Source organism: Xenia sp. Carnegie-2017, unplaced genomic scaffold (genome assembly GCF_021976095.1).
Source record: "Xenia sp. Carnegie-2017 unplaced genomic scaffold, XeniaSp_v1 HiC_scaffold_16, whole genome shotgun sequence".
NCBI classification, from domain to species: Eukaryota; Metazoa; Cnidaria; class Anthozoa; order Malacalcyonacea; family Xeniidae; genus Xenia; species Xenia sp. Carnegie-2017.
The window spans coordinates 1,412,994-1,440,555 of record NW_025813469.1 but is presented as its reverse complement, the minus strand read 5'-3'; the positions used below and the strand labels follow the sequence as shown (position 1 = coordinate 1,440,555).

The 27,562-nt window shown below is 34.6% G+C and overlaps 2 protein-coding genes across 4 annotated transcripts; both read right to left on the bottom strand.

Annotated features, from left to right (window-relative positions):
* Nucleotides 1-149: 149 nt before the first annotated feature.
* On the bottom strand, nt 150-18,817 carry LOC124437550 (nose resistant to fluoxetine protein 6-like). 3 transcript variants are annotated; one of them, XM_046987514.1, is made up of 16 exons: nt 18,305-18,817; nt 17,893-18,029; nt 17,734-17,821; nt 6,233-6,320; nt 5,718-5,938; nt 4,699-4,779; nt 4,456-4,632; nt 4,263-4,356; nt 4,089-4,181; nt 3,587-3,758; nt 2,895-2,974; nt 2,469-2,594; nt 2,003-2,132; nt 1,704-1,896; nt 1,277-1,419; nt 150-627 (listed from the first exon to the last, which is right to left on the bottom strand). In XM_046987514.1, the coding sequence occupies exons 1-16, from the start codon at nt 18,486-18,488 to the stop codon at nt 499-501; spliced, it is 2,136 nt and encodes a 711-aa protein (XP_046843470.1). In that variant the 5' UTR covers nt 18,489-18,817; the 3' UTR covers nt 150-498. The 3 variants fall into 3 exon arrangements, with proteins under 3 accessions (XP_046843470.1, XP_046843471.1, XP_046843469.1); XM_046987515.1 differs by lacking the exons at nt 17,734-17,821; nt 17,893-18,029; nt 18,305-18,817 and adding exons at nt 7,996-8,083; nt 8,159-8,295; nt 8,570-9,885; XM_046987513.1 differs by lacking the exons at nt 150-627; nt 1,277-1,419; nt 1,704-1,896; ... (8 more) ...; nt 5,718-5,938; nt 6,233-6,320 and adding exons at nt 9,413-10,033; nt 12,149-12,291; nt 12,599-12,791; ... (8 more) ...; nt 15,889-16,109; nt 16,416-16,503 and having other exon boundaries at nt 18,305-18,804.
* Nucleotides 18,818-19,210: 393 nt separating this feature from the next.
* Nucleotides 19,211-26,623, bottom strand: LOC124437552 (nose resistant to fluoxetine protein 6-like). The gene is made up of 16 exons (XM_046987517.1): nt 26,361-26,623; nt 25,949-26,085; nt 25,789-25,876; nt 24,471-24,558; nt 23,977-24,176; nt 23,382-23,462; nt 23,139-23,315; nt 22,946-23,039; nt 22,772-22,864; nt 22,532-22,703; nt 21,727-21,806; nt 21,300-21,425; nt 20,881-21,010; nt 20,582-20,774; nt 20,200-20,342; nt 19,211-19,750 (listed from the first exon to the last, which is right to left on the bottom strand). Exons 1-16 carry the CDS (start codon nt 26,542-26,544, stop codon nt 19,622-19,624), a joined length of 2,115 nt encoding a protein of 704 aa, XP_046843473.1. The 5' UTR covers nt 26,545-26,623; the 3' UTR covers nt 19,211-19,621.
* Between the last annotated feature and the right edge of the window lie 939 nt (nt 26,624-27,562).

Below are 27,562 nucleotides of genomic sequence, written 5' to 3'. Positions count from 1 at the left end.
AGATTCAAAAATGACGGTGACTAATTGCTTTTCATATCGATGGATAATAAAAAAATCAAGAATATGAAAGAGAAAAAGGAAACGGAGGACATAGAGAAGATAACAAGATTGCGGGCTCAATGTGGAATAAATTTATGAGACAAAGGGTGTAGCGTAACAGTAATATTTGATGTATTTAAAAATGCGCGAATTCTATGTAGAACAAATACTGGGGGGAATGAGCAAACAATTTTTCAAGAAAACATAACGTGAGTAAGTATTGCATAAACTTATAGGTCAAAAATTTAGATTCAAAATCTTACACTAAAAATCAAAATAAAAAAAAATATTGAAATCAAAATGAAAAGTCTTTCTCCAAATGATCTTCAAGTAGAAACAACAATGTAAGTATGATGGTGGACACATAATGATGGGTTCGTTTGAGACAAGGATATTTTGAAGTTCACAAGAAATACCGTCATCGTAAACCTTCATTGTCATCAAAGGTTTTCTTTAAGTCTAAGTTGCCTTCCCTCTACGACCGCCAAAAACAAGTTTCTCGAGATTGAAAACAGGATATTCGATGGTGATAGCCAATAAGAATGCAAGGGCATGTGATAAAAGTACGGTACCACAGTAGATGTACGCCTGGAAAAAAGATACATTTCTCATTTTGTGTTTTTTCAACGATGGGCTGTTCACAGTTTTTCAATCTGTGGGAAAAGTGGTAAAGAAAATCAAACATGCAATCAAAGAGGGGTTGGCATTTAAAGTAGTTTGATTTAACGCGAAGAACACCAAATCATGGATAAATAACATTCTTAGAAATGCATGGGAAAATGAAGATATCTTCCGCAGTATGACTTCAGCATGTTATTACAAGAAGTGAAGACCCCCCTTATTACTTTTTCTTCCCTCCCTTCTTATATTTTTATTCAACGCAGCATTGTTCACTTTGTGGCATAATCAAAACAACCATATTTTATATTTTAAAAAATTACTGCCTTTACCATAACTTTCCTGAAATCACTACAGTAAGTCAAAGGTTTCATTTAATAAACAACAAAGTGAATGCAACCCATGTTAATATCATCACCAAGCCTTTATCACTTACCCAACACTGTGTTGTGAAAACTCATTACCAAGCCTTTATCACTTACCCAACACTGTGTTGTGAAAACTCATTACCAAGCCTTTATCACTTACCCACCACTGTGTTGTGAAACTCATTACCAAGCCTTTATCACTTACCCACCACAGTGTTGTGAAAACTCATTACCAAGCCTTTATCACTTACCCACCACTGTGTTGTGAAAACGAGTCCAGTTCTTGAACCATACATCATAACTTTAAGCACTAAACGATGTACTAAATATGTTGAATACGTCAGACGACCAAGAGGAATCCAGAAACTTGCAGACAGAAAGTCCTTAACATAACCTGAAATGGGAGTATGTCATTACATAAAATTACATAAGCATCGATATAGCTTCATTGACAAATACACAGCACACAGTCTCACTAGATAAAGCATCATCACAAGCATAGTCGTACGGGAGCTATTATATCTAAGGAGGACTTCCAGACTTCTTGACATACACGTCTAAACTTTTTCCAAATTTTTAATCTTAAACTTTCCCGGCTGGAGAGAAGCTGTTCCACTCCCTTGGCCACAGTGCGCAGCCTATGCGTACAAAGGACGAAAACATGTACGTTTTACAAACCTCCGTAGCCAAATTCGCAAGCATAGACAACCCAGGACAACACAAACGCCCACACAAGATGGTATGTAGAAGCGTAGAAAATTTTTTCAAACATCGTCCACGGCCTGGGGTCTTTCTTGATTGCCGTGTAAGGTCCGTATATTAAAGACAATGCGACTGCAGTTGATAAGAACCAAAGTAACGAAGCTTTAGTCTAGAAAAAAGTTTTTATGTTTGGTAAATAAAGACAAGTATGTGATACATCATAAACCCTTGATAACACGAAATCAATCATATCACATTACGGCCTTCTATCTTACCCAATTTAATTGATTTTTTCTCAGCGCTCCTTTTCGCCAAAGATAACCAAATACAAGACCAACCAAACATGGAGGAAATCGAGCATATGGTTTGACATACAAATAATTAAAATATTCAATGAACTTTTTCCTAGAAAGTTCATTAACACAAAAAGAAAAAATAAACAGAATTAGTAATGATGGTGCAGTAAAAAAATTTAACCAGTCAAATATATAAATATAAGCACGTATCAAAGAAGATAATTATAACACATAAATTACACGACGTAAAATAAAGAATGTAAATAAGATATGATACAGGTTCTAATAACATATGATATATGTTGTAAGACATGACACACGATAAAGTGATATGGGATACAAGATATAGTATATAGGATGTAAGATAAACAATATTGAATACACTTAATAGCAGTTTTTAAAAAATATTGAATACACATAAGAGAAAGGATATTGAATAACTTACAAAGTAACATGTCTTAAAACCAAAGTTAATGGATGAAGATTGTAATGTTCTGTCATGACAGCAATGTAAACAATCGAGCCACCACCAAGAACTAAGGAGGTTGCAACCACTGCACGATAACCATATCTATACATAATCAATAGAGACCTTGCGTTGAAAGTCGAAAACATATCGTTGATAATACAGAAAGTTAGTTTATAAAGGTTGAGATGGGCATAGGTAAAAAATTGATGTAAAAAGGGGAAAGTGGAAGGTCAATTGAGAGATATATTTAGTACTGATCAAGATGCAGCTTCATTACAACATTAAAAACTTTTCATTTTTTAAGTACGGACGATCTTGTTTTGCACAACAATTCAAAAATGACACCATCATCGAGAATATATACATAAATTTATCTACAATGTATAGTTTCATTACACCCACCGGTAAAAGAAACAAATGATGAAAGGCGCTATAATAAAAAATTGCATATCCACAGCAAGATACCACAAAACACCATTACACTATATAAATGATACAAAATTATTGAAATTACACTAAAACACTGGACAAACGTTAATCGGTCAAGTGGATCAATTAGTTGGTTAATATTCGATGAGTTTGGACAGATTACCGATTCCTTTTCGTCATTTACCTCATCCTAAGCCTACCCCCTGCAATGGTCAAAAGAACTTATGCACACGGTACAAAAACATAAAATCTAAATTCCTCCAATAACATTTTGCAATTTTTACAAACCAAATTTTTGAGAAATTCGATTTGAGAAAATACATAGAAGGAATTAAGGCACTACGATTATAGACCGGGACGGAAAAATAGGAAATTTTTGGGGGGTTCCTGTAAAATAACACAGCTACACACACACACATACATACATGCACTAAGTCCTAAACCTGTAAACAAGTTTGAAGGTTAAAGAATAAAGCTTTAAGTGCAAACTAGAGGATGTGGCACCCTTCCAAATGAAAACGTAACTGTTAAGCATAAAGCATCACGATCATTTTTTCAGTCTTTGAGCATGCGCATTTGTTAAGTAGACACACGGAGAAAAAAAGTGGATGAACTGCAGACAGTAATAACTCTTAGAGTAAAGTACAACTTCAATTATACCTTACCGCTCGTGTTATATCTGAGGGATAAAAGTTATTCAAATACAAAAGATTTGTCCACCAATATTTACGACATCCCTCATCTTCTTTCAGATGTTGCTCCCAAAGAGGACCTTTACTAACGAACGGTTTTAACTTTAAATTAAACAGTATAACAAACATCATCGCAGGCGTCAGCCTAAAAGAACAACGTTAAACATTGCAGTGATCATCTTTTTAACACGTGCCTAACAAATGATATTTCACAGTAAAGTTTAATTGTTGTTAATTCAAACCATTTCCAATCACCATTCCTCAATTTAAAGTAACTAAATCAGGGCTAGGGAAATAACTTCTTTAGATTTTTAAATGGAATTTAAGATCATTTGCAAACTATTAGATGGCATGAATCTTTTTGGGACCTGAAGTAGATGACTCTGTACCGGACATGACCATTGAAAAATCCACAGAAAAATATTTCGTTACCTAACCCTGATATACGAACTTTAAGCAGAACAGGATTACCTACCTGAAAAATCGATGAACATACAACATACTCCATTGAAAGACGCCGTTATTTTGCTCCAAAATTTTCATGACTTTATACATGACCAAGAAACCGCTGTCAATAAGTGTATAGTTTTAATACGTTGAAACAGGAATGAAATTGCATGTTAACAAAACATATAACTGTGCAACTTACGAAAGAAAGAAAAACGTATCGACAGTAACAAACGAATTTACGATTATCATTTCTGTAAACTTTCTAGTCTCGTCATAAAAATCCAACAAGTTCTCTACATATGACAAAAAAGAATGCGTTTTTAATGTTATACTATTAAATAACTCTGTTCAGAAAATACAGAACACTTTAACGTGCAATTCCAAAGACCTACCAAGGATTCCTTGTGGATAGCGCGCAACACCATAGGTATGATCAAGTATGATCCAAAGTATCGTTATAACTCTTATGCCATTCAATGAGAGTAAATTATCAGCAGCTGCATCGGTTTTCATAATATTTCGAGAATTTCGTAACAGCGAGAAGCAAAGAAATATATCAACGATGAAATCTGTAGATTGATATACAACATTTTAATTATAAACGATGCATTGAAAAGTATGTTTGTCTTAAATACCATTTTTATCATTTGAGCTTTTGTTCTTTGGGATTTCACTTTGTTTTTCACTTGTTTCCAATTTAAAACTCTCTTTAAACGCTATTCGATAATTAAAAAAGATACTATTTTTAAGTATATCTGTTACTTAATATCGTTTAAGTAGACTCGATTTAATCTATTTTTTTTCGTATTCGAGTACAACATTATAATTCAATATCAATACCTCTATACCTTCATCATCCTTCATAATTCTTGTTGTATTCTAACCTAGTCCAACCTACCATTATGACAGTCGAACCTACCATTATGATAGTCGAACCTACCATTATGATAGTCCAACCTACCATTATGATAGTCTAACCTACCATTATGATAGTTCAACCTACCATTATGATAGTCGAACCTACCATTATGATAGTCTAACCTACCATTATGATAGTTCAACCTACCATTATGATAGTCGAACCTACCATTATGATAGTCCAACCTAACATTATGATAGTTCAATCTACCATTTTGATAGTCCAACCCACCATTATGATAGTCGAACCTACCATTATGATAGTCGAACCTACCATTATGATAGTCCAACCTACCATTATGATAGTCCAACATACCATTATGATAGTCCAACCTACCATTATGATAGTCCAACCTACCATTATGATAACCCAACCTACCATTATGATAATCCAACCTACCATTATGATAGTCCAACCTACCATTATGATAGTCCAACCTACCATTATGATAGTCCAACCTACCATTATGATAGTCCAACCTAACATTATGATAACCCAACCTACCATTATGATAATCCAACCTACCATTATGACAGTCCAACCTACCATTATGATAACCCAACCTACCATTATGATAATCCAACCTACCATTATGATAGTCCAACCTACCATTATGATAGTTCAACCAACCATTATGATTGTCCAACCTACCATTATGATTGTCCAACCTAACATTATGATAGTCCAACCCACCATTGTGATAGTCCAACCTACAATTATGATAGTCCAACCTACCATTATGATAGTCCAACCCACCATTACGATAACCCGTCATGCCATTTTTTTTAGAGACCAAAGGTGTAGTTTCAGCTGGGAAATGAATTTCTTGTGGTTTAATCACACTATACTCTTTACCCAAATACATATACTCCACACAGTTTGTTTGTATTGTCTCTTTATATACATCTATACAGGTCCCAATTAAACAACATGACAAAATAATACCGCACAGTATTCTGTAAAAGAAAAAACATACGGTCAAGTTTATTTCAGTGAGTTTTGTCGAATAAATCAGACACATGTGGACTCAAACACAGTAAATTTCTCACTATATTGTAAATTTTTGTGCAGCGTAAATCTTATTATATTTAAGCATGTGATAATTATAAAGACAGCTGGTAAACTGCATTTTCTAACCAATAGAAAAACAAAATGGCTAACCGCAGCAGACAGTAATCCAACCAAATATACATAACCAATTTGTACAGCGAGGTAAGACAGACTGTGGACTTGAAGTTAATTTTGCTTACATTGTCAATATCACTGACCAAGTGTACTTCGGTTCTTTATAGCAGTTTAGATCGATAACTTTAACGGTCGGAAAAAATTGACTGCCAACTATTCGGAAAAAATAAGAAGAAAAGATACGCCATTACACACAGAACGTATTTATAACAAAAAATACCTAAAATAGAAAATATCTAATTTGTTGGTATCGCTATCGAAACTTGATACCGTTACCACTAAAAATGTCTGGTATCGGACAAGTATCGTATCGCTTCGAAAAAGCTGGTATCGCCCATCACTAAGTTCCTTTGAAATAAGCTGTTTTATTGGGATTATAACACGTATGTATGAATATTGAACCCAAGCCCCCACGAACCACCTCCAGTACCGTGAATTCAAACATCACTGATTAGAAGAAAAAACACGAAGTGTTTACATCAAAACACAAAGTATTACATTAAATAAAACGAGTTTATGCTCCATCAAATCAACCAGATAAAGAACAACAAAAACAGTTCTTCTCAGGACTATACCAACCTGGAAGATCTACATCTACAAACATGTAATATTGACACTGATGATAAATGTTCAATGTGAAAAAAGTAAGTCGCCTGCAAACAGGCAACAAAAAACGGATGTAAATTGTAAAATTCATAGATCTTTGTTGATTGTGCAAAGCTAGCCCATGGTTATTTCATTCGTTACATGTTTGTAACGAATGAAATCGTTACATGTTTGAAATCGTTACATCGTAACGAAAAAAGTCGTTACATGTTTGTAAATGTAGATCGTCCAGGTTAGTAAAGTCCTGAGAAGAATTGTTCGTATTGATTTTGACTGACGTTTCGACAACCTTCGCGGTAGTCATCTTCTCAGTCAAGTGAGGAGTAAACGTCAGGTTAACCGTATGTGTTATCTGGTTCTTACGCCATTGTATTGTGTGTACAGGAAATGTGTGGGTGTCAATTGTATATTTTCATCGTGGTTAGTCATGTGTTAGGTGCTTGTTTGTTTGTATTGTGAATGAGTTGTTTTTAAGGTGACGGTAATTGCTGTGATCTGTTCAGGGGGGTTTATTCCAAGTTGGTATACCAACTTTCTAATGTAAGCCGTTGTCTATAGTCAGTGTTGTAAGTAATGCATTTTGCCGGGTCCAAGTCAATGTTGTGCTTTGTGAGTCGGTGATGTTCGGCAATATGATTGGTTTTGTCTCCATTCATTGTAGCTCGTTTGTGTTCAGTAAGTCTTATGTTCCTGCCAGTTTCCCCTATGTAGGAAGCGTGGCAGTCGGAGCAGTTTATTTTGTAATCTGCATCTTGTCGTTCGTTGGGTTGTTCTTTGTCCTTGATGTTCGTTAGTACTTGTCGTAGCGTTGTGATTGGTTTATGTGCGACACGTATGTTGTATGGTCGTAAGATACGCGAGATAGTCTCAGACGTACCTTTGATATAAAGTATCTTTGCTATTGTCGTTGAGTTGTTCGTTTCGTTCGGTTCATTGCGCTTGTAAGTGTTGCGTTTGATGAAATCAGAGTTATAGTTTTTTTTTATCAAAAACACGTTTGAGATGGTTATTTTCGTTGTGTAGAGCGTCGGGTGTATCACATATGATTTGTGCACGTCTTGTTAATGTTCTCATTGTGGTGGCTTTGTGTAATGTAAGGTTGTAAGATGATTGGTCTAGTAGTCGGTCAGTGTTTGTTGGTTAGCGATAAGCCGTGCTTCGTAGTTTTTGATTGTCATGTTGTACTAAACAGTCGATTTAAAAAAATCGTAAGATAACCTACTGTTATTGAGGAAGTTTTGAACGACAATGGAAGAATCAGCGTTGACACAAACATTAGGTAGACAAATTCCGTACCATATTGGAATCGTCTAAAAAATATATTAATTAAATTACGCGCGTGACCTACCCAGTGGGCATTTTCAAATGAATACAACTGATTATACCTTGTTCGTAATATTTCCAAGCATAGTAACGAGGCAATATTTTCCACCCGAGATAGCGATGCATTGATCAAACGCCCCAAACTATTTCACGTTGCCGCTCAAAATACCTGCTCCAGGTTTGCCCCAACTGTCGAGATCTGAAAGAATGGACAAAGTAGTTACTTTAACAAGTAATAACATATTCTCTTATGGAGAGATTCTCCTATAACCGATTCACCACGAAAATTCTACTAAGCGATGGTGGGACATCTTAGACGTTCCCTTATGAAAGCTGCGCGTTGTTATCAAGTGCTTCCCGGCTTCGGAAGACCGTCAAAAGTTATGGAGCTAGTTACTTGGTTGAAATGAAATTTATAAAAAGTATGATATGGAAAGATCAGTACAAAATCACTCCTTATTAAATACACTTACATCGCAATCTTGTATCTGCACTCATATTTTCCAATGTTCTGTTACATTTCTCGCTTAGTCCATTAAACATCAAAGATGATAAATTGTAAGCATAGCGTGAGCTGTACTCGTTATGCTCACCACAACAGCATATAATGAGAAGACAAAGCAAAAGAACCTGAGATATTTTTACAAAGAACATCATTACAGAACGACTGTTATGAGTTATATTATTCTGTCTGTCGTTACAGTCTCAGCTGCAAATATTAAAATCATTGCAACTTATCATGCATACCAAATGTACGAAGGTATTACATAATCATGCATGGTTAGTATATCAGTGTCTATGTAAACAATCATTCTGCCAGCCTACACTTTGTATTTTTGCTTTTTTGCCAAAGATAATCCTATAGGATCTATATTTCTGCATTATCTTTATACTTTACATGTAATGCCAGCCGAGAGGGCAGCTTGGTTAACACAAGATGGCTCAAGCAACTCGTTGCAATGATTTGCAAATAGGCACTCTCACCTTGCATTTTTCATTGTAATTTAGAAAATAAGATGAAGAAACTTTTGTACATCCTAGAGACTAGAAACTCTTTCATCACGGAGAAAAATACCATCGACGTAAGTTTACAACCATGAAATCTCATTAAACTGGCCTAAAGTTGTCACAATGAAAAATGATTGTTTACTTGGACATAAAACATACCAATACAACCAAATTCCTTGTAAATCGTAAAAGTCGTAGCAAACCAGGCGCTGGTTGCAAAAAGCTTGGATAACTTTATCCATTGGAGGGTAAAATTTTCAAACTTTTAAAAAAGATGTTTATACTTTCATTACGACAACGAAATTTTGTAATCTTGGAAGTAATATTGTATTTGAGTAATTGCTCAGTACAAACCTTATATTTTTCCTTTTTAAAGAATTTCTTATGACAGAGGGTATAACATAACAGTAATATGTGATATATTTAACACACAAATTCCATATAGAACAAACACAGGGGAAAATAGGAAAAAATATTGCAGGAAAACATAACGTGAGTTAGTATTCTATAAGAACCGACCCGACATCAATTGGTTAAATTTAAGTAAAGGCCAAAATGTTAGATTCAAAAAATTTTAAACTCGATATCAAAATAAAAAAAATTAGTGAAGTCAAACTATAAAAAAATTATTGAAATCAAAATGAAAAGTCTCTCTCCAAATGATCTTCAAATAGAAACAACAATGTAAAAGTATGATGGTGGACACATAATGATGGGTTCGTTTGAGACAAGGATATTTTGAAGTTCACAAGAAATACCGTCATCATAAACCTCCATTGTCATCACTTGTTTTCCTTAAGTCTAAGTTGCCTTCCCTCCAGGACCGCAAAAATAAGTTTCTCGAGATTGAAAACAGGATATTCGATGGTGATAGCCAATAAGAATGCAAGGGCATGTGATAAAAGTACGGTACCACAGTAGATGTACGCCTGGAAAAAAGATACATTTCTCATCGGCACTTTTTCAAAGATGGGTTGTTCACAGTTTTTCAATCTGTGGGGAAAGTGGTAAAGAAAATCAAACATGCAATCAAAGAGGGGTTAGCATTTAAAATCGTTTGATTTAACGCGAAGAACACCAAATCATGGATAAATAACATTCTTAGAAATGCATAGGAAAATGAAGATAACGTCCGCAGTATGACATCAGCGTGTTATTACCAGAAGTGAAGACCCCCCTTATTACTTTTTCTTTCCTTTCTCCTTATCTTTTTATTCAACGCAGCATTGTTCACTTTGTGGCATAAATAATCAACCATATTTTATATTTTAAATCTTACTGCCTTTACCATAACTTTCCTGAAATCACTACAGTAAATCAAAGGTTTCATTTAATTAACAACACAGAGTGAATGCAACCAATGTTAATATCATCACTAAGCCTTTATCACTTACCCACCACTGTGTTGTGAAAACTCATTACCAGGCCTTCATAACTTACCCACCACTGTGTTGTGAAAACTCACTACCAAGCCTTTATCACTTACCCACCACTGTGTTGTGAAAACTCATTACCAAGCCTTTATCACTTACCCACCACTGTGTTGTGAAAACTCATTACCAAGTCTTTATCACTTACCCACCACTGTGTTGTGAAAACTCATTACCAAGTCTTTATCACTTACCCACCACTGTGTTGTGAAACTCATTACCAAGCCTTTATCACTTACCCACCACTGTGTTGTGAAAACTCATTACCATGCCAATATCACTTACCCACCACTGTGTTGTGAAAACTCATTACCAAGCCTTTATCACTTACCCACCACTGTGTTGTGAAACTCATTACCATGCCTTTATCACTTACCCACCACTGTGTTGTGAAACTCATTACCATGCCTTTATCACTTACCCACCACTGTGTTGTGAAAACTCATTACCAAGCCTTTATCACTTACCCACCACTGTGTTGTGAAACTCATTACCAAGCCTTTATAACTTACCCACCACTGTGTTGTGAAAACTCATTACCAAGCCTTTATCACTTACCCACAACTGTGTTGTGAAAACTCACTACCATGCCTTTATCACTTACCCACCACTGTGTTGTGAAAACTCATTACCAAGCCTTTATCACTTACCAACCACTGTGTTGTGAAAACTCATTACCAAGCCTTTATAACTTACCCACCACTGTGTTGTGAAAACTCATAACCAAGCCTTTATCACTTACCCACCAATGTGTTGTGAAAACTCATTACCAAGCCTTTATCACTTACCCACCACTGTGTTGTGAAAACTCATTACCAAGCCTTTATCACTTACCCACCACTGTGTTGTGAAAACTCATAACCAAGCCTTTATCACTTACCCACCAATGTGTTGTGAAACTCATTACCAAGCCTTTATCACTTACCCACCACTGTGTTGTGAAAACTCATTACCAAGTCTTTATCACTTACCCACCACTGTGTTGTGAAAACTCATTACCAAGCCTTTATCACTTACCCACCACTGTGTTGTGAAAACTCATTACCAAGCCTTTATCGCTTACCCACCACTGTGTTGTAAAACTCATTACCAAGCCTTTATCATTTACCCACTACTGTGTTGTGAAAAGTCATCACCAAGCCTTTATAACTTACCCACCACTGTGTTGTAAGAACTCATTACCAAGCCTTCATCATTTACCCACTACTGAGTTGTGAAAACTCATTACCAAGCCTTTATAACTTACCCACCACTGTGTTGTGAAAACTCGTTACCAAACCTTTATCACTTACCCACCACTGTGTTGAGAAAACTCATTACCAAGCCTTTATCACTTACCCACCACTGTGTTGTGAAAACTCATTACCAAGCCTTTATCACTTACCCACCACTGTGTTGTGAAAACTCATTACCAAGCCTTTATCACTTACCCACCACTGTGTTGTGAAAACTCATTACCAATCCTTTATCACTTACCCACCACTGTGTTGAGAAAACTCATTACCAAGCCTTTATCACTTACCCACCACTGTGTTGTGAAAACTCATTACCAAGCCTTTATCACTTACCCACCACTGTGTTGTGAAAACTCATTACCAAGCCTTTATCACTTACCCACCACTGTGTTGTGAAAACGAGTCCAGTTCTTGAACCATACATCATAACTTTAAGCACTAACCGATGTACTAAATATGTTGAATACGTTAGACGACCAAGAGGAATCCAGAAACTTGCCGACAGAAAGTCCTTAACATAACCTGAAATGAGAGTATGTCATTACATAAAATTACAAAAGCATCGATATAGTTTCATTAACAAATATACAGCACACAGTCTTACTAGATAAAGCATCATCACGTTGTTACACACAAGCATAGTCATACTGGAGCTACTATTTCTAAGGGGAGACTTCCAGACTTCTTGACATACACGTCTAAAATTTTTCCAACTTTTCAATCTTAAACTTTCTTGGGTGGAGAGAAGCTGTTCCACTCTCTTGACCACCCGGGGGTCAAGTGCGCAGCCTATGCATATAAAGGACGAAAACATGTATGTTTTACAAACCTCCGTAGCCAAATTCGCAAGCATAGACAACCCAAGACAACACAAATGCCCACACAAGATGGTATGTAGAAGCGTAGAAAATCTTTTCAAACATCGTCCACGCTCTGGGATCTTCCTTGATTGCCGTGTAAGGTCCGTATATTAAAGACAATGCGACTGCAGTTGATAAGAACCAAAGTAACGAAGCTTTAGTCTAGAAAAAAGTTTTTATTTTTAGTGAATAAAAACAAATATATTTGATACATCATAAACCCTTGATAACACGAAATCAATCATCTCACACTAGGGCCTTCTATCTTACCCAATTTAATTGATTTTTTCTCAGCGCTCCTTTTTGCCAAAGATAGCCAAATACCAGACCAACCAAACAAGGAGGAAATCGAGCATATGGTTTGACATACAAATAATTAAAATATTCGATGAACTTTTTCCTAGAAAGTTCGTCAACAAGAAGAAAAGCAACAGAATTAGAAATGATGGTGCTGTCAAAAAAATTTAACCAGTCCAACAAATAAATATAAGCACGTATCAAAGAAGATAATTATAACACATAAATTACACGACGTAAAATAAAGAATGTAAATAAGATATGATACAGGTTCTAATAACATATGATATATGTTGTAAGACATGACACACGATAAAGTGATATGGGATACAAGATATAGGATATAGGATGTAAGATAAACAATATAGAATACACATAAGAGAAAGGATATTGAATAACTTACAAAGTAACATGTCTTAAAACCATAGTTAATGGATGAACATTGTAATGTTCTGTCATGACAGCAATGTAAACAATCGAGCCACCACCAAGAACTAAGGAGGTTGCAACCACTGCACGATAACCATATCTATATATAATCAATAGAGACCTTGCGTTGAAAGTCGAAAACATATCGTTGATAATACGGAAAGTTAGTTTAAAGTAGGTTGAGATGGGCATAAGTAAAAAATTGATGTAAAAAGGGGAAAGTGAAAGGTCAATTGAGATATATATTTAGTACTGATCAAGATGCAGCTTCATTACAACATTAAAAACTTTTTATTTTTTAGGTACGGACGATCTTGTTTTGCACAACAATTCAAAAATGACACCATCATCGAGAATATATACCATAAATCTATCTACAGTGTATAGTTTTATTATACCCACCGGTAAAAGAAACAAATGATGAAAGGCGCTATGATAAAAAACTGCATATCCGCAGCAAGATACCACAAATGACCATTACACTATATAAATAATACAAAATTATTGAAATTACACTAAATCAGTAGGTCAACGACGCTGTAATTTGGTAAAGTAGATCATTAAACTGGTTCAATATTCTGAATTCGGGCAGATCATCGACACCTTTTCGTAAGTATAACCTGCTAGCATTAAAGCAAACTGCAAACTGTGGTCAAAAGAACTTATGCACACGGAATAAATATATAAAATTTAAGTTTCTCCAATAACACTTTGCAATTTTTACTGATCAAATTTTTGAGCAATTCGGATTTGAGAAAATAAGTAGAAGAACTACGACCATACACCACACCGGGAAAATAGAAAATTATTTTCGATGCTTGCAAAATAACTTAGCTATTATACATTAAGCGTCAAATCTAATCAAGTTAGAAGGTTAAAGGATCAAGCTGTAAGTTGAACAGGCTGGAGGATGTGGAACCTTTCAAATGAAAACCTTGACGTTTTTTTTGCAAAATAACCTAGCTATATACACACATTAAGCGTCAAACAAGTTTCAAGGTTAAATGATAAAGCTATAAGTTCAACTGAAGGATGTGGAACCTTTCAAATGAAAACCTAACTGTTAAGCATAGAGCATGTCTATCTTTTTTCAGTCTTCGACTTGTGAAATACACGCACGGAGAAAAGTTGATGAACTGCAGACAGTACTAACTCCTAAAAGTAAAGCACAACTTCGATTATGCCTTACCCCTCGTATTGTATTTGCTGGATAAAAGTTATTCAGATACAAAAGATTTGTCCACCAATATTTACGACATCCCTCATCTTCTTTCAGATGTTGCTCCCAAAGAGGACCTTTATTAACGAACGGTTTTAACTTTACCTTGAATAGTATGAAAAACATCATCGCAGGCGTCAGTCTAAAAGTACAACGTCAAATATTGCATTGATCATCTTTTTAAAACGTGCCTAGAACAGGATTACGTACCTGAAATATCGATGAACATACAACATACTCCATTGAAAGTGGCCTTTATTTTGCTCCAAAATCTTCATGACTTTATACATGACCAAGAAACCGCTGTCAATAAGTGTAGAGTTTTAATACGTTGAAACATGAATGAAACTGCATGTAAACAAAACATATAACATGTTTAACTTACGAAAGAAAGAAAAACGTATCGACAGTAACAAACGAATTTACGATTATCATTTCTGTAAACCTTCTAGTTTCGTCATAAAAATCCAACAAGTTCTCTACATATAACAAAAAAAGAATGCGTTTTAATGCTATACTATCAAATAACTGTGTTTAGAAAATACAGAACACTGAAACGTGCAATTTCAAAGACCTACCAAGGATTCCTTGTGGATAGCGCGCAATAAAATAGGTATGATCAAGTATAATCCAAAGTATTGTTATCACTCTTATACCATTCAATGAGAGTAAATTATCAGCAGCTGCATCGGTTTTCATAATATTTCGAGTATTTCGTAACAGCGAGAAGCAAAGAAATATATCAACGATGAAATCTGTAGATTGATATACAACATTTTAACTATAAACGATGCATTGAAAAGTATGTTTATCTTAAATACCTTTTTTATCATTTGAGCTTTTGTTCTTTGTGATTTCATTTTGTTTTTCACTTGTTTCCAATTTAAAACTCTCTTCGAACGCTATTTTAAATTTAAATAAGATACTATTTTTAAGTATATCTGTTACTTAATATCGTTAAAGTAGACTCGATTTAATCTATTTTTTTTCGTATTCGAGTATAACATTATAATTCAATATCAATACCCCTATACCTACATCATCCTCCATAATCCTGGCTGTATTCTAACCTAGTCCAACCTAACATTATGATAGTCCAACCTAACATTATGATAGTCCAACCTACCATTATGATAGTGCAACCTACCATTATGATAGTCCAACCTACCATTATGATAGTTCAACCTACCATTATGATAGTCCAACCTACCATTATGATAGTCCAACCTACCATTATGATAGTCTAACCTACCATTATGATAGTCCAACCTAACATTATGATAGTCCAACCTACCATATGATAGTCCAACCTACCATTATGATAGTCCAACCCACCATTACGATAACCCGTCATGCCATTTTTTTTAGAGACCAACGGTGTAGTTTCAGCTGGGAAATGAATTTCTTGTGGTTTAATCACACTATACTCTCTACCCAAATACATATTCTCCACACAGTTCGTTTGTATTGTTTCTTTATATACATCTATACAGGTCCCAATTAAACAACATGACAAAATAATACCACACAGTATTCTGTAAAAGAAAAAACATACGGTCTAGTTTATTTCAGTGAGTTTTGTCGAATAAATCAGACACATGTGGACTTAAACACAGTAAAGAAACATGCAGTAGTCCCACCATATTGTAAATTTTTGTGCAGCGTAAATCTTATTATATTTAAGCATGCGATAATTATAAAGACAGCCAGTAAACTGCATTTTCTAACCAATAGAAAAACAAAATGGCTAACCGCAGCAGACAGTAATCCAACCAAATATACATAACCAATTTGTAAAGCGAGGTAAGACAGACTGTGGACTTGAAATTAATTTTTCTTACATTGTTAATATCACTGACCAAGTGTACTTCGGTTCTTCATAACAGTTTAGATCGATAATTTTAACGGTCGGAAAAAAGTGACTGCCAACTATTTTGAAAAAATACAAAGAGATACGCCATTACACACATGACGTATTTATATATAAAAAGAAGTTTATGAAGTCTTGATTTTGTGTATTTATTAATAGATATCATAGTGGGGGATGTTCATCGTAACATTTGAAATAAAAATTCTCTGATGACCTCATGCTGGAATATTTGATGTGTCACCCCGTTTAATATGGCCACCCTTTACGGCCATTTTGTTTGTCCCGTTGGTGGCCGTATTAACGGGGTTCCACTGTAAATCCATCATTGCCATATTGGTGAAAAAATCCCGATGGAGAAGAAAATTTATGTTGATTTCATGCTCTGTTATTGTTAATCAAATATTGGAAATTTTAAGTAACACAGCAATTTTACAGCTTGCATGTTACTGCAACAAACACGATAGTTGAGAGGCACAATATTTATATATAAATAAAGCCCAATTTTTACAACGTTTATTTTAATAAAACTATTAAAGACAAATTTGGCAACAAATGCTCGACAATAAGGAGTGGGTCAATATTCGTGTGTCCACATTTGGCCATATAAAGTTCCTTTAGTGATGAGCCGATACCAGGTATCGATGTTTGTCGATGTTTACAACGCTCATTTTATGACACGAGAGATATACATCATAAAATGAAGTTTGAGATGAACGACATCTTACAAACTTAATAACATAAAATCGACAATCAATTATATGTAGTTGATGTAAGTTGTACGCGTCATTTTAACACATTATAACATGTCTTTAGAAATTTTGGACCCAAGCCTTCGCCCATAGTACCGTGAATTTCAAATTCACTGATTACAGAAACAAAAAAACACGAAGCATTTCACATCAAGCAAAACGAGTCTATGCTCCATCAAATCAACGACATAAAGATCAACAATATTGACTCTAATGAAAAAACGTTGGCCCTTTCACAAACGAACCCAGGTTCAACCAAGGTTCAATTTTTTGCGTGTAAACACTAACACCTACCTCTTGAGATGACTTGAGTTTAACCCAGGTTAGACCAGGGTTAGTAGTGCTTGCACGCAAAAAAATTAACCTGGGTTAAGCCCGGATTAGTTTCTACAAACAGGCAACAAAAACGGATGTAAAAATTCAAAGATCTTTGTTGAATTGTGAAGATCATTTTGAAGAATTTGTACAACAAAATCACTAAAGCTAGCTCTAGGTTATTTCATTATTTCATTCTCAATAAAAAATGGTAAGATAACCTACTGTTGTTGAGGAAGTTTTGAACGACAATGGAAGAATCAGCGTTGACACAAACATTAGGTAGACAAATTCCGTACCATATTGGAATGGTCTATAAAATACATAAAATTACGCGCATGAAATACCCAGTGGGCATTTCTCCATGAATACAACTAATTATACCTTGTTCGTAATATTTCCCAGCATAGTAACGAGGCAATATTTTCCACCCGAGATAGCGATGCATTGATCAAACGCCCCAAACCATTTCACGTTGCCGCTCAAAATACCTGCTCCAGGTTTGCCCCAACTGTCGAGATCTGAAAGAAACAACAAAATAGTTACTTTAACAAGTAATAACATATTCTCTTATGGATAGAGATTCCCCTATAACCGATTCATCACGAAAATTCTACTAAGCGCTGGTGGGACATCATAGACTTTCCCTTATGAAAGCTGCGTGTGGTTATCAAGTGCTTCCAGGCTTCGGAAGACCGTCCAACGTATGGAGCTAGTTACTTGGATGAAATGAAATTTATAAAAAGTATGATATGGAAAAATCAGTACAAAATCCCTTCTAATCAAATACACTTACATCGCAATCTTGTATCTGCACTCATATTTTCCAATGTTCTATTACATTTCTCGCTTAGTCCATTAAACATCAAAGATGATAAATTGTAAGCATAGCGTGAGCTGTACTCGTTATGCTCACCACAACAGCATATAATGAGAAGACAAAGCAAAAGAACCTGAGATATTTTTACAAAGAACATCATTACAGAACGACTGTTATGAGTTATATTATTCTGTCTGTCGTTACAGCCTCAGCTGAAAATATTTAAATCATTGAAACTTATCATGCATACAAAATGTGCGAAGGTATTACATAATCATGCATGGTTAATATATCAGTGTCTATGTAAACAATCATTCTGCCAGTCTATACTTTGTATTTTGGCTTTTTTACCAAAGACCATCCTATAGGATCTATATTTCCTAACAATCTGCATTATCTTTATACTTTACATGCGATGCCAGCCGAGAAGGCAGCTTGGTTAACACAAGATAGATGGCTCAAGCAAGTCGTTGCAACGATTTGCAAATAGGCACTCTCACCTTGTATTTTTCATTGTAAATTAGAAAATAAGATGAAGAAACTTTTGTACATTCTAGAGACTAGAAACTCTATCATCACGGAGAAAGATACCATTAGTTTTTAGTTTCTCAAGTCGACGTAAGATTATAACCATCAAACCTCATTGAACTGGCCTAAAGTTGTCACAATGACAAAATGATTGTTTACTTGGACACAGAAATACCAATACAACCAAATTTCTTGTAAATCGCAAAAGTCGTAGCAAACAAGGGGCTGGTTGCACAAAGCTTGCATAACACTATCCATTGGATGGTAAAATTTTCAAACTTTTAAAAAGATGTTTATATTTTCATTACGACAAAGAAATTTTATAATGTTGGAAGTGATATTCTATTTGAGTGATTTCTCAGTACAAACCTTATATTTTTCCTTTTTAAGGACTTTTTTATGACAGAGGGTATAACATAACAGTAATATTCGATATATTTAACACACAAATTCCATATACAGCAAACACAGGGAAAAATAAGTAAAAAATATTGCAGGAAAACATAACGTGAGTTAATATTGCATAAACTTATAGGTCAAAATCTTAGATTCAAAATCTTACACTAAAAATCAAAATAAAAAAATTATTGAAATCAAAATGAAAAGTCTTTCTCCAAATGATCTTCAAGTAGAAACAACAATGTAAGTATGATGGTGGACAAATAATGATGGGTTCCTTTGAGACAAGGATGTTTTGAAGTTCACAAGAAATACCGTCATCATAAACCTCCATAACTCCATTGTCATCAAAGGTTTTCTTTAAGTCTAAGTTGCCTTCCCTCTACGACCGCCAAAAACAAGTTTCTCTAGATTGAAAACAGGATATTCGATGGTGATAGCCAATAAGAATGCAAGGGCATGTGATAAAAGTACGGTACCACAGTAGATGTACGCCTGGAAAAAAGATACATTTCTCATTTGTGTTTTTTCAAAGATGGGTTGTTCACAGTTTTTTAATCTGTGGGGAAAGTGGTAAAGAAAATCAAACATGCAATCAAAGAGGGGTTAGCATTTAAAGTAGTTTGATTTAACGCGACGAACACCAAATCATGGGTAAATAACATTCTTAGAAATGCATAGGAAAATGAAGATATCTTCCGCAATATGACATCAGCATGTTATTACAAGAAGTGAACCCCTCCTATCCTCCCTTCCCCCCATCTTCTCATTCAACGCAGCATTGTTCAATTTGTGGCATAATCAACCATATTTTATATTTTAAATCTTACTGCCTTTACCATAACTTTCCTGAAATCACTACAATAAATCAAACGTTTCATTAAAAACAATCACAGAGTGAATTAAACCCACGTTAATATCATCAACAAGCCTTTATCACTTACCCACCATTGTGTTGTGAAAACGAGTCCAGTTCTTGAACCATACATCATAACTTTAAGCACTAACACATGTACTAAATATGTTGAATACGTCAGACGACCAAGAGGAATCCAGAAACTTGCAGACAGAAAGTCCTTAACATAACCTGAAATGAGAGTATGTCATTACATAAAATTACATAAGCATCGATATAGTTTCATAGGCAAATACACAGCACACAGTCTCACTACATAAAACAACATTATGTTGGTACTAAAAAGAATTGTCGTACGGGAGCTATTATTTTTAATGGGGGGGTGGGGGGAGGAGACATTAAATATATTCCCCAATTCACAATGAAATACCAGACTTAGAAAAGAACGTAAACATGTATGTTTTACAAACCTCCGTAGCCAAATTCGCAGGCATAGACAACCCAAGACAACACAAACGCCCACACAAGATGGAATGTAGAAGCGTAGACAATCTTTTCAAACATCGTCCACGCCCTGGGGTCTTTCTTGATTGCCGTGTAAGGTCCGTATATTAAAGACAATGCGACTGCAGTTGATAAGAACCAAAGTAACGAAGCTTTAGTCTAGAAAAAAGTTTTTATTTTTGGTGAATGAAAACAAATATATTTGATACATCATAAACCCTTGATAACACGAAATCAATCATCTCTCTAGGTCCTTCAATCTCACCCAATTTAATTGATTTTTTCTCAGCGCTCCTTTATGCAAAAGATAGCCAAATACCAGACCAACCAAACAAGGAGGAAATCGAGCATATGGTTTGTTATACAAATAATTAATATAGTCAACGACCTCTTTCCTGGAAAGTTCATCAGCATGAATAAAAAAGCAAAAGAATTAGAAATGAAGGTTCTGTAAAAAATTTAACCAGTGAAATAAATAAATATAAGTACATATCAAAGGAGTTATAACACATAAATTATAAAAAGTAAAACAAAGCATGCAAGAAATAAGACACGATACATGATCTTATAAGATAAGATACAAAATATGAAATATAACACACGATAAAGAATATTGAACACACTTAATGGCAGCTGTTAAAAAATATTGAATACACATAAGAGAAAGGATATTGAATAACTTACAAAGTAACATGTCTTAAAACCAAAGTTAATGGATGAAGATTGTAATGTTCTGTCATGACTGCAATGTAAACAATCGAGCCACCACCAAGAACTAAGGATGTTGCAACCACTGCACGATAACCATATCTATATATAATCAATAGAGACCTTGCGTTGAAAGTCGAAACATATCGTTCATAATACAGAAAGTTAGTTTATAATAGGTTGAAATGAGCAAAGGTTAAAAATTGATGTAAAATGGGGAAAGTGAAAGGTCAATTGAGATATATATTTAGTACTGATCAAGATGCAGCTTCATTACAACATTAAAAACATTTCATTTTACAGGTACGGACGATCTTGTTTTGCACAACAATTCAAAAATGACGACATCATCGAGAATATATACCATATATCTATCTACGGTGTATAGTTTTATTATACGCACCGGTAAAAGAAACAAATGATGAAAGGCGCTATGATAAAAAATTGCATATCCACAGCAAGATACCACAAATGACCATTACACTATATAAATAATACAAAATTATTGAAATTACACTAAAACACTAGGTCAACGACGCTGTAATTCGGTAAAGTAGATCATTAAACTGGTTCAATATTGTGGGTAGTTTGGGCAGATCATCGACACCTTTTCGTAAGCATAACCTGCTAGCATTAAAGCAAACTGCAAACTGTGGTCAAAAGAACTTATGCAAACGGAAGAAATATATAAAAATTAAGTTTCTCCAAAACCATTTTGCATTTTTTACAGACCAAATTTTTGAGCAATTGGATTTGTGAGAAAAAGTGGAAGAACTACGACGACCATACACCACACCGAGAAAATAGAAAATTATTTTCGATGCTTGCAAAATAACTTAGCTATTCACACACATACATAAATTAAGCGTCAAACCTAATCAAGTTTGAAGGTTAAATGATAAAGCTGTAAGTTGAACTGGCTGGAGGATGTGGAACCTTTCAAATGAAAACCTTCACGTTTTTTTGCAAAATAACCTAGCTATATACACACATTAAGCGTCAAACAAGTTTCAAGGTTAAATGATAAAGCTATAAGTTCAACTGAAGGATGTGGAACGTTTCAAATGAAAACCTAACTATTAAGCATAGAGCATCTCTATCTTTTTTCAGTCTTCGACTTGTGAAATACACGCACGGAGAAAAACAGTGGATGAACAGCAGACAGTACTAACTCCTAAAAGTAAAGCACAACTTCTATTATGCCTTACCCCTCGTATTGTATTTGCTGGATAAAAGTTATACAGATACAAAAGATTTGTCCACCAGTATTTACGACATCCCTCATCTTCTTTCAAATGTTGCTCCCAAAGAGGACCTTTATTAACGAACGGTTTTAACTTTACCTTGAACAGTATGAAAAACATCATCGCAGGCGTCAGTCTAAAAGTACAACGTCAAATATTGCATTGATCATCATTTTAAAACGTGCCTAGAACAGGATTACGTACCTGAAATATCGATGAACATACAACATACTCCATTGAAAGTGGCCGTTATTTTGCTTCAAAATCTTCATGACTTTATACATGACCAAGAAACCGCTGTCAATAAGTGTATAGTTTTAATACGTTAAAACAGGAATGAAATTGCATGTAAACAAAACATATAACTGTGCAGCTTACGAAAGAAAGAAAAACGTATCGACAGTAACAAACGAATTTACGATTATCATTTCTGTAAACTTTCTCGTCTCATCATAAAAATCCAACAAGTTCTCTACATATGACAAAAAAGAATGCATTTTTAATGCTGTACTATTAAATAACTCTGTTTAGAAAATATAGAACACTTTAACGTGCAATTTCAAAGACCTACCAAGGATTCCGTTTGGATGGCGCGCAATAAAATAGGTATGATCAAGTATGATCCAAAGCATTGTTATAACTCTTATACCATTCAAAGACAGTAAATTATCAGCAGCTGCATCGGTTTTCATAATATTTCGAGTATTTCGTAACAGCGAGAAGCAAATAAATATATCAACGATGAAATCTGTAGATTGATATTCAACATTTTAATTATAAACGATGCATTGAAAAGTATGTTTATCTTAAATACCTTTTTTATCATTTGAGTTTTTGTTCTTTGGGATTTCATTTTGTTTTTCACTTGTTTCGAATTTAAAACTCTCTTCGAACGCTATTTGATAATTAAATAAGATACTATTTTTAAGTATATCTGTTACTTGATATCGTTAAAGTAGACTCGATTTAATCTGTTTTTTTCGTATTCGAGTACAACATTATAATTCAATATCAAACCTTCATCATCTTCCATAATCCTTGCAATATTCTATCCCTTTATATTCTTAGCTATATCCCTTGGGTATCCAATATAATAAGGATGTATAAAATATTGACTTTAAATATTCTGATAAAATCCTTCAAACATCTTTCTAATTTTGTAAAGATATTTCCCATAATAGCCTTCCTTCTTATCCCTACCATTATGACAGTCCAACCTACCAATATGATAGTCCAACCTACCATCATGACAGTCCAACCTACCATTATGATAGTACAACCTACCACTATGACAGTCCAACCTACCATTATGATATTCCAACCTACCACTATGATAGTCCAACCCACCATTATGATAATCCAACCTACCATATGATAGTACAACCTACCATTATGATATCCTAACCCACCTTCATGAGAACCCGTCATGCCATTTTTTTTAGAGACCAACGGTGTAGTTTCAGCTGGGAAATGAATTTCTTGTGGTTTAATCACACTATACTCTTTACCCAAATACATATACTCCACACAGTTTGTTTGTATTGTTTCTTTATATACATCTATACAGGTCCCAATTAAACAACATGACAAAATAATACCGCACAGTATTCTGTAAAAGAAAAAACATACGGTCAAGTTTATTTCAGTGAGTTTTGTCGAATAAATCAGACACATGTGGACTCAAACACAGTAAATTTCTCACTATATTGTAAATTTTTGTGCAGCGTAAATCTTATTATATTTAAGCATGCGATAATTATAAAGACAGCTGGTAAACTGCATTTTCTGACCAATAGAAAAACTAGATGGCTAAACGCGGCAGACAGTAATCCAACCAAATATACATAACCAATTTGTACAGCGAGGTAAGACAGACTGTGGACTTGAACCTAATTTTGCTTACATTGTTAATATCACTGACCAAGTGTACTTCGGTTCTTCATAGCAGTTTAGATCGATAACTTTAACGGTCGGAAAAAATTGACTGCCAACTATTTTGAAAAAAATAGAAAGAGGTTCGCCATTACACACATAACGCATTTGCATACAAAAAAGGAGTTTATGAAGTCTTGATTTTGTGTATTTATTAATAGATATCATAGTGAGGGATGTTTCATTGTAACATTTAAAATAAAGTTTCTCTGATGACCTCACGCTTGAATATTTCATGTTTCATTCCCTTTGATATGGCCACCCTGTTACGGCCGTTTTTTTTTGTCCCGTTGGTGGCCGTATTAACGGGGTTCCACTGTGAAACCAGAATCGCCAAATTGGTCGAAAAATCCCGATGGAGAAGAAAATTTATGTTGATTTCACGCTCTGTTGTTGTTAATCAAATAGTGGAAATTTTAAGTAACACAGCAATTTTACAGCTTGCATGTTACTGCAACAAACACGATAGTTGAGAGGCACAATATTTATATATAAATAAAGCCCAATTTTTACAACGTTAATTTTAATAAAATTATTAAAGACAAATTTGGCAACAAATGCTCGATAATAAGGAGTGGGTCAATATTCGTATGTGCACATTCGGCCATATAAAGTTCCTTTAGTGATGAGCCAATACCAGGTATCGATGTTTTTCGATGTTTACAACGTTCATTTCAATGACACGAGAGATATACATCATAAAATAAAGTTTGAGATGAACGACATCTTACAAACTTAATAACATAAAATCGACAATCAATTATATGTAGTTGATGTAAGTTGTACACGTCATTTTAACACATAACATGTATTTAGAAATTTTGGACCCAAGCCTTCGCCCATAGTACCGTGAATTTCAAATTCACTGATTACAGAAACAAAAAAACACGAAGCATTTCACATCAAACAAAACGAGTCTATGCTCCATCAAATCAACGACATAAAGATCAACAATATTGACTCTAATGAAAAAACGTTGGCCCTTTCACAAACTAACCCAGGTTCAAACCAGGTTCAATCTTTATGTAAACACTAACACCTACCTCTTGAGATGGGTTGAGTTTAACCCAGGTTAGACCAGGGTTAGTAGTGATTACACGAAAAAAAATTAACCTGGGTTAAGCCCGGGCTAGTTTCTACAAACAGGCAACAAAAACGGATGTAAAAATTCAAAGATCTTTGTTGAATTGTGAAGATCATTTTGAAGAATTTGTACAACAAAATCACTAAAGCTAGCTCTAGGTTATTTCATTATTTCATTCTCAATAAAAAATTGTCAGATAACCTACTGTTGTTGAGGAGGTTTTGAACGACAATGTAAGAATCAGCGTTGACACAAACATTAGGCAGACAAATTCCATACCATATTGGAATGGTCTATAAAAATACATAAAATTACGCGCATGAAATACCCAGTGGGCAATTTTCCATGAATACAACTAGTTGTACCTTATTCGTGATATTTCCTATCAAAGTAACGAGGCAATATTTTCCACCCGAGATAGCGATGCATTGATCAAACGCCCCAAACCATTTCACGTTGCCGCTCAAAATACCTGCTCCAGGTTTGCCCCAACTGTCGAAATCTGAAAGAAACAACAAAGTAGTTACTTTAACAAGTAATAACATATTCTCTTATGGATAGAGATTCCCCTATAACCGATTCATCACGAAAATTCTACTAAGCGCTGGTGGGACATCTTAGACTTTCCCTTATGAAAGCTACGCGTGGTTATAAAGTGCTTCCCGGCTTCGGAAGACCGTCCAACGTATGGAGCTAGTTACTTGGTTGAAATGAAATTTATAAAAAGTATGATATGGAAAGATCAGTACAAAATCTCTTCTAATCAAATACACTTACATCGCAATCTTGTATCTGCACTCATATTTTCCAATGTTCTATTACATTTCTCGCTTAGTCCATTAAACATCAATGATGATAAATTGTAAGCATAGCGTGAGCTGTACTCGTTATGCTCACCATAACACAACATGATGAGAAGACAAAGCAAAAGAACCTGAGATATTTTAACAAAAAACATCATTACAGAACTGCTGTTATGAGTTATATTACTCTGCCTGTCCTTACAGCCTTCCCTGAAAATATTTAAATCTTTGAAACTTATCATGCATACAAATTGTGCGAAGGTCAGGGGCTTGGGAAGCCATGGGTGTCCGGGTGCCACTGCACCCACAACTTTTAGAGTGTGGGTGTTCTATATAGGGAGGACACGCACAAATTTAGCTTCTTGCATGAAAATATATGACATGTTGCATGTTGAGTTTTTGCAAGCACACTGAATTTTCTAATGAAGGAACTGGCACAGCAAGCTGGAAATTTCAAATTGTTTGAGCATTATGCAAATATATGCAAATCATTTGTATGTAATGCATATAGGCCGAAAGAGGAAGAAAAAACTATCAAAAATAACTAATATGAAACAGTTTCATTACTATTCTAAGTTTCTCGCATTATCAAATTGCGAACATGGAACACCCACAACTTTTGAAAGCTTCCAAAGCCTCTGGCGAAGGTATTACATTCTCATGCATGGTTAGTATATCAGTGTGTGTAAACAATCATTTTGCCAGCCTATACTTTGTATTTTGGCTTTTTTACCAAAGACCATCCTATAGGATCTATATTTCCTAACAATCTGCATTATCTTTATACTTTACATGCAATGCCAGCCGAGAGGGCAACTTGGTGAAGAAAAGATGGCTCAAAAAAAATGTAGTATTCTCAGAACATTCAAGAGCAAGTGGGGGTGTTAAGATATGCTCTCATATTCTTCCTGTAATTAGTGAATAATTAATTCAAGTGTAGCTAACTAAATGAATATTTTAAGAGATACTTATGAGCAATAACACAATATTTTTTATAGTTCCTAATAGATTTCCGTTGATTGTAAATTAACAATATTTAGTAAAGAAACAAATATATCCATACGTAATATCGTGTATAAATAGAAGTAGCTTAACCATTGTAAGACAGATGGTAGACCATACACATTGACGTTGAACATTAAATGTGATCATAATAGTTATCTGTGATATCTCTAT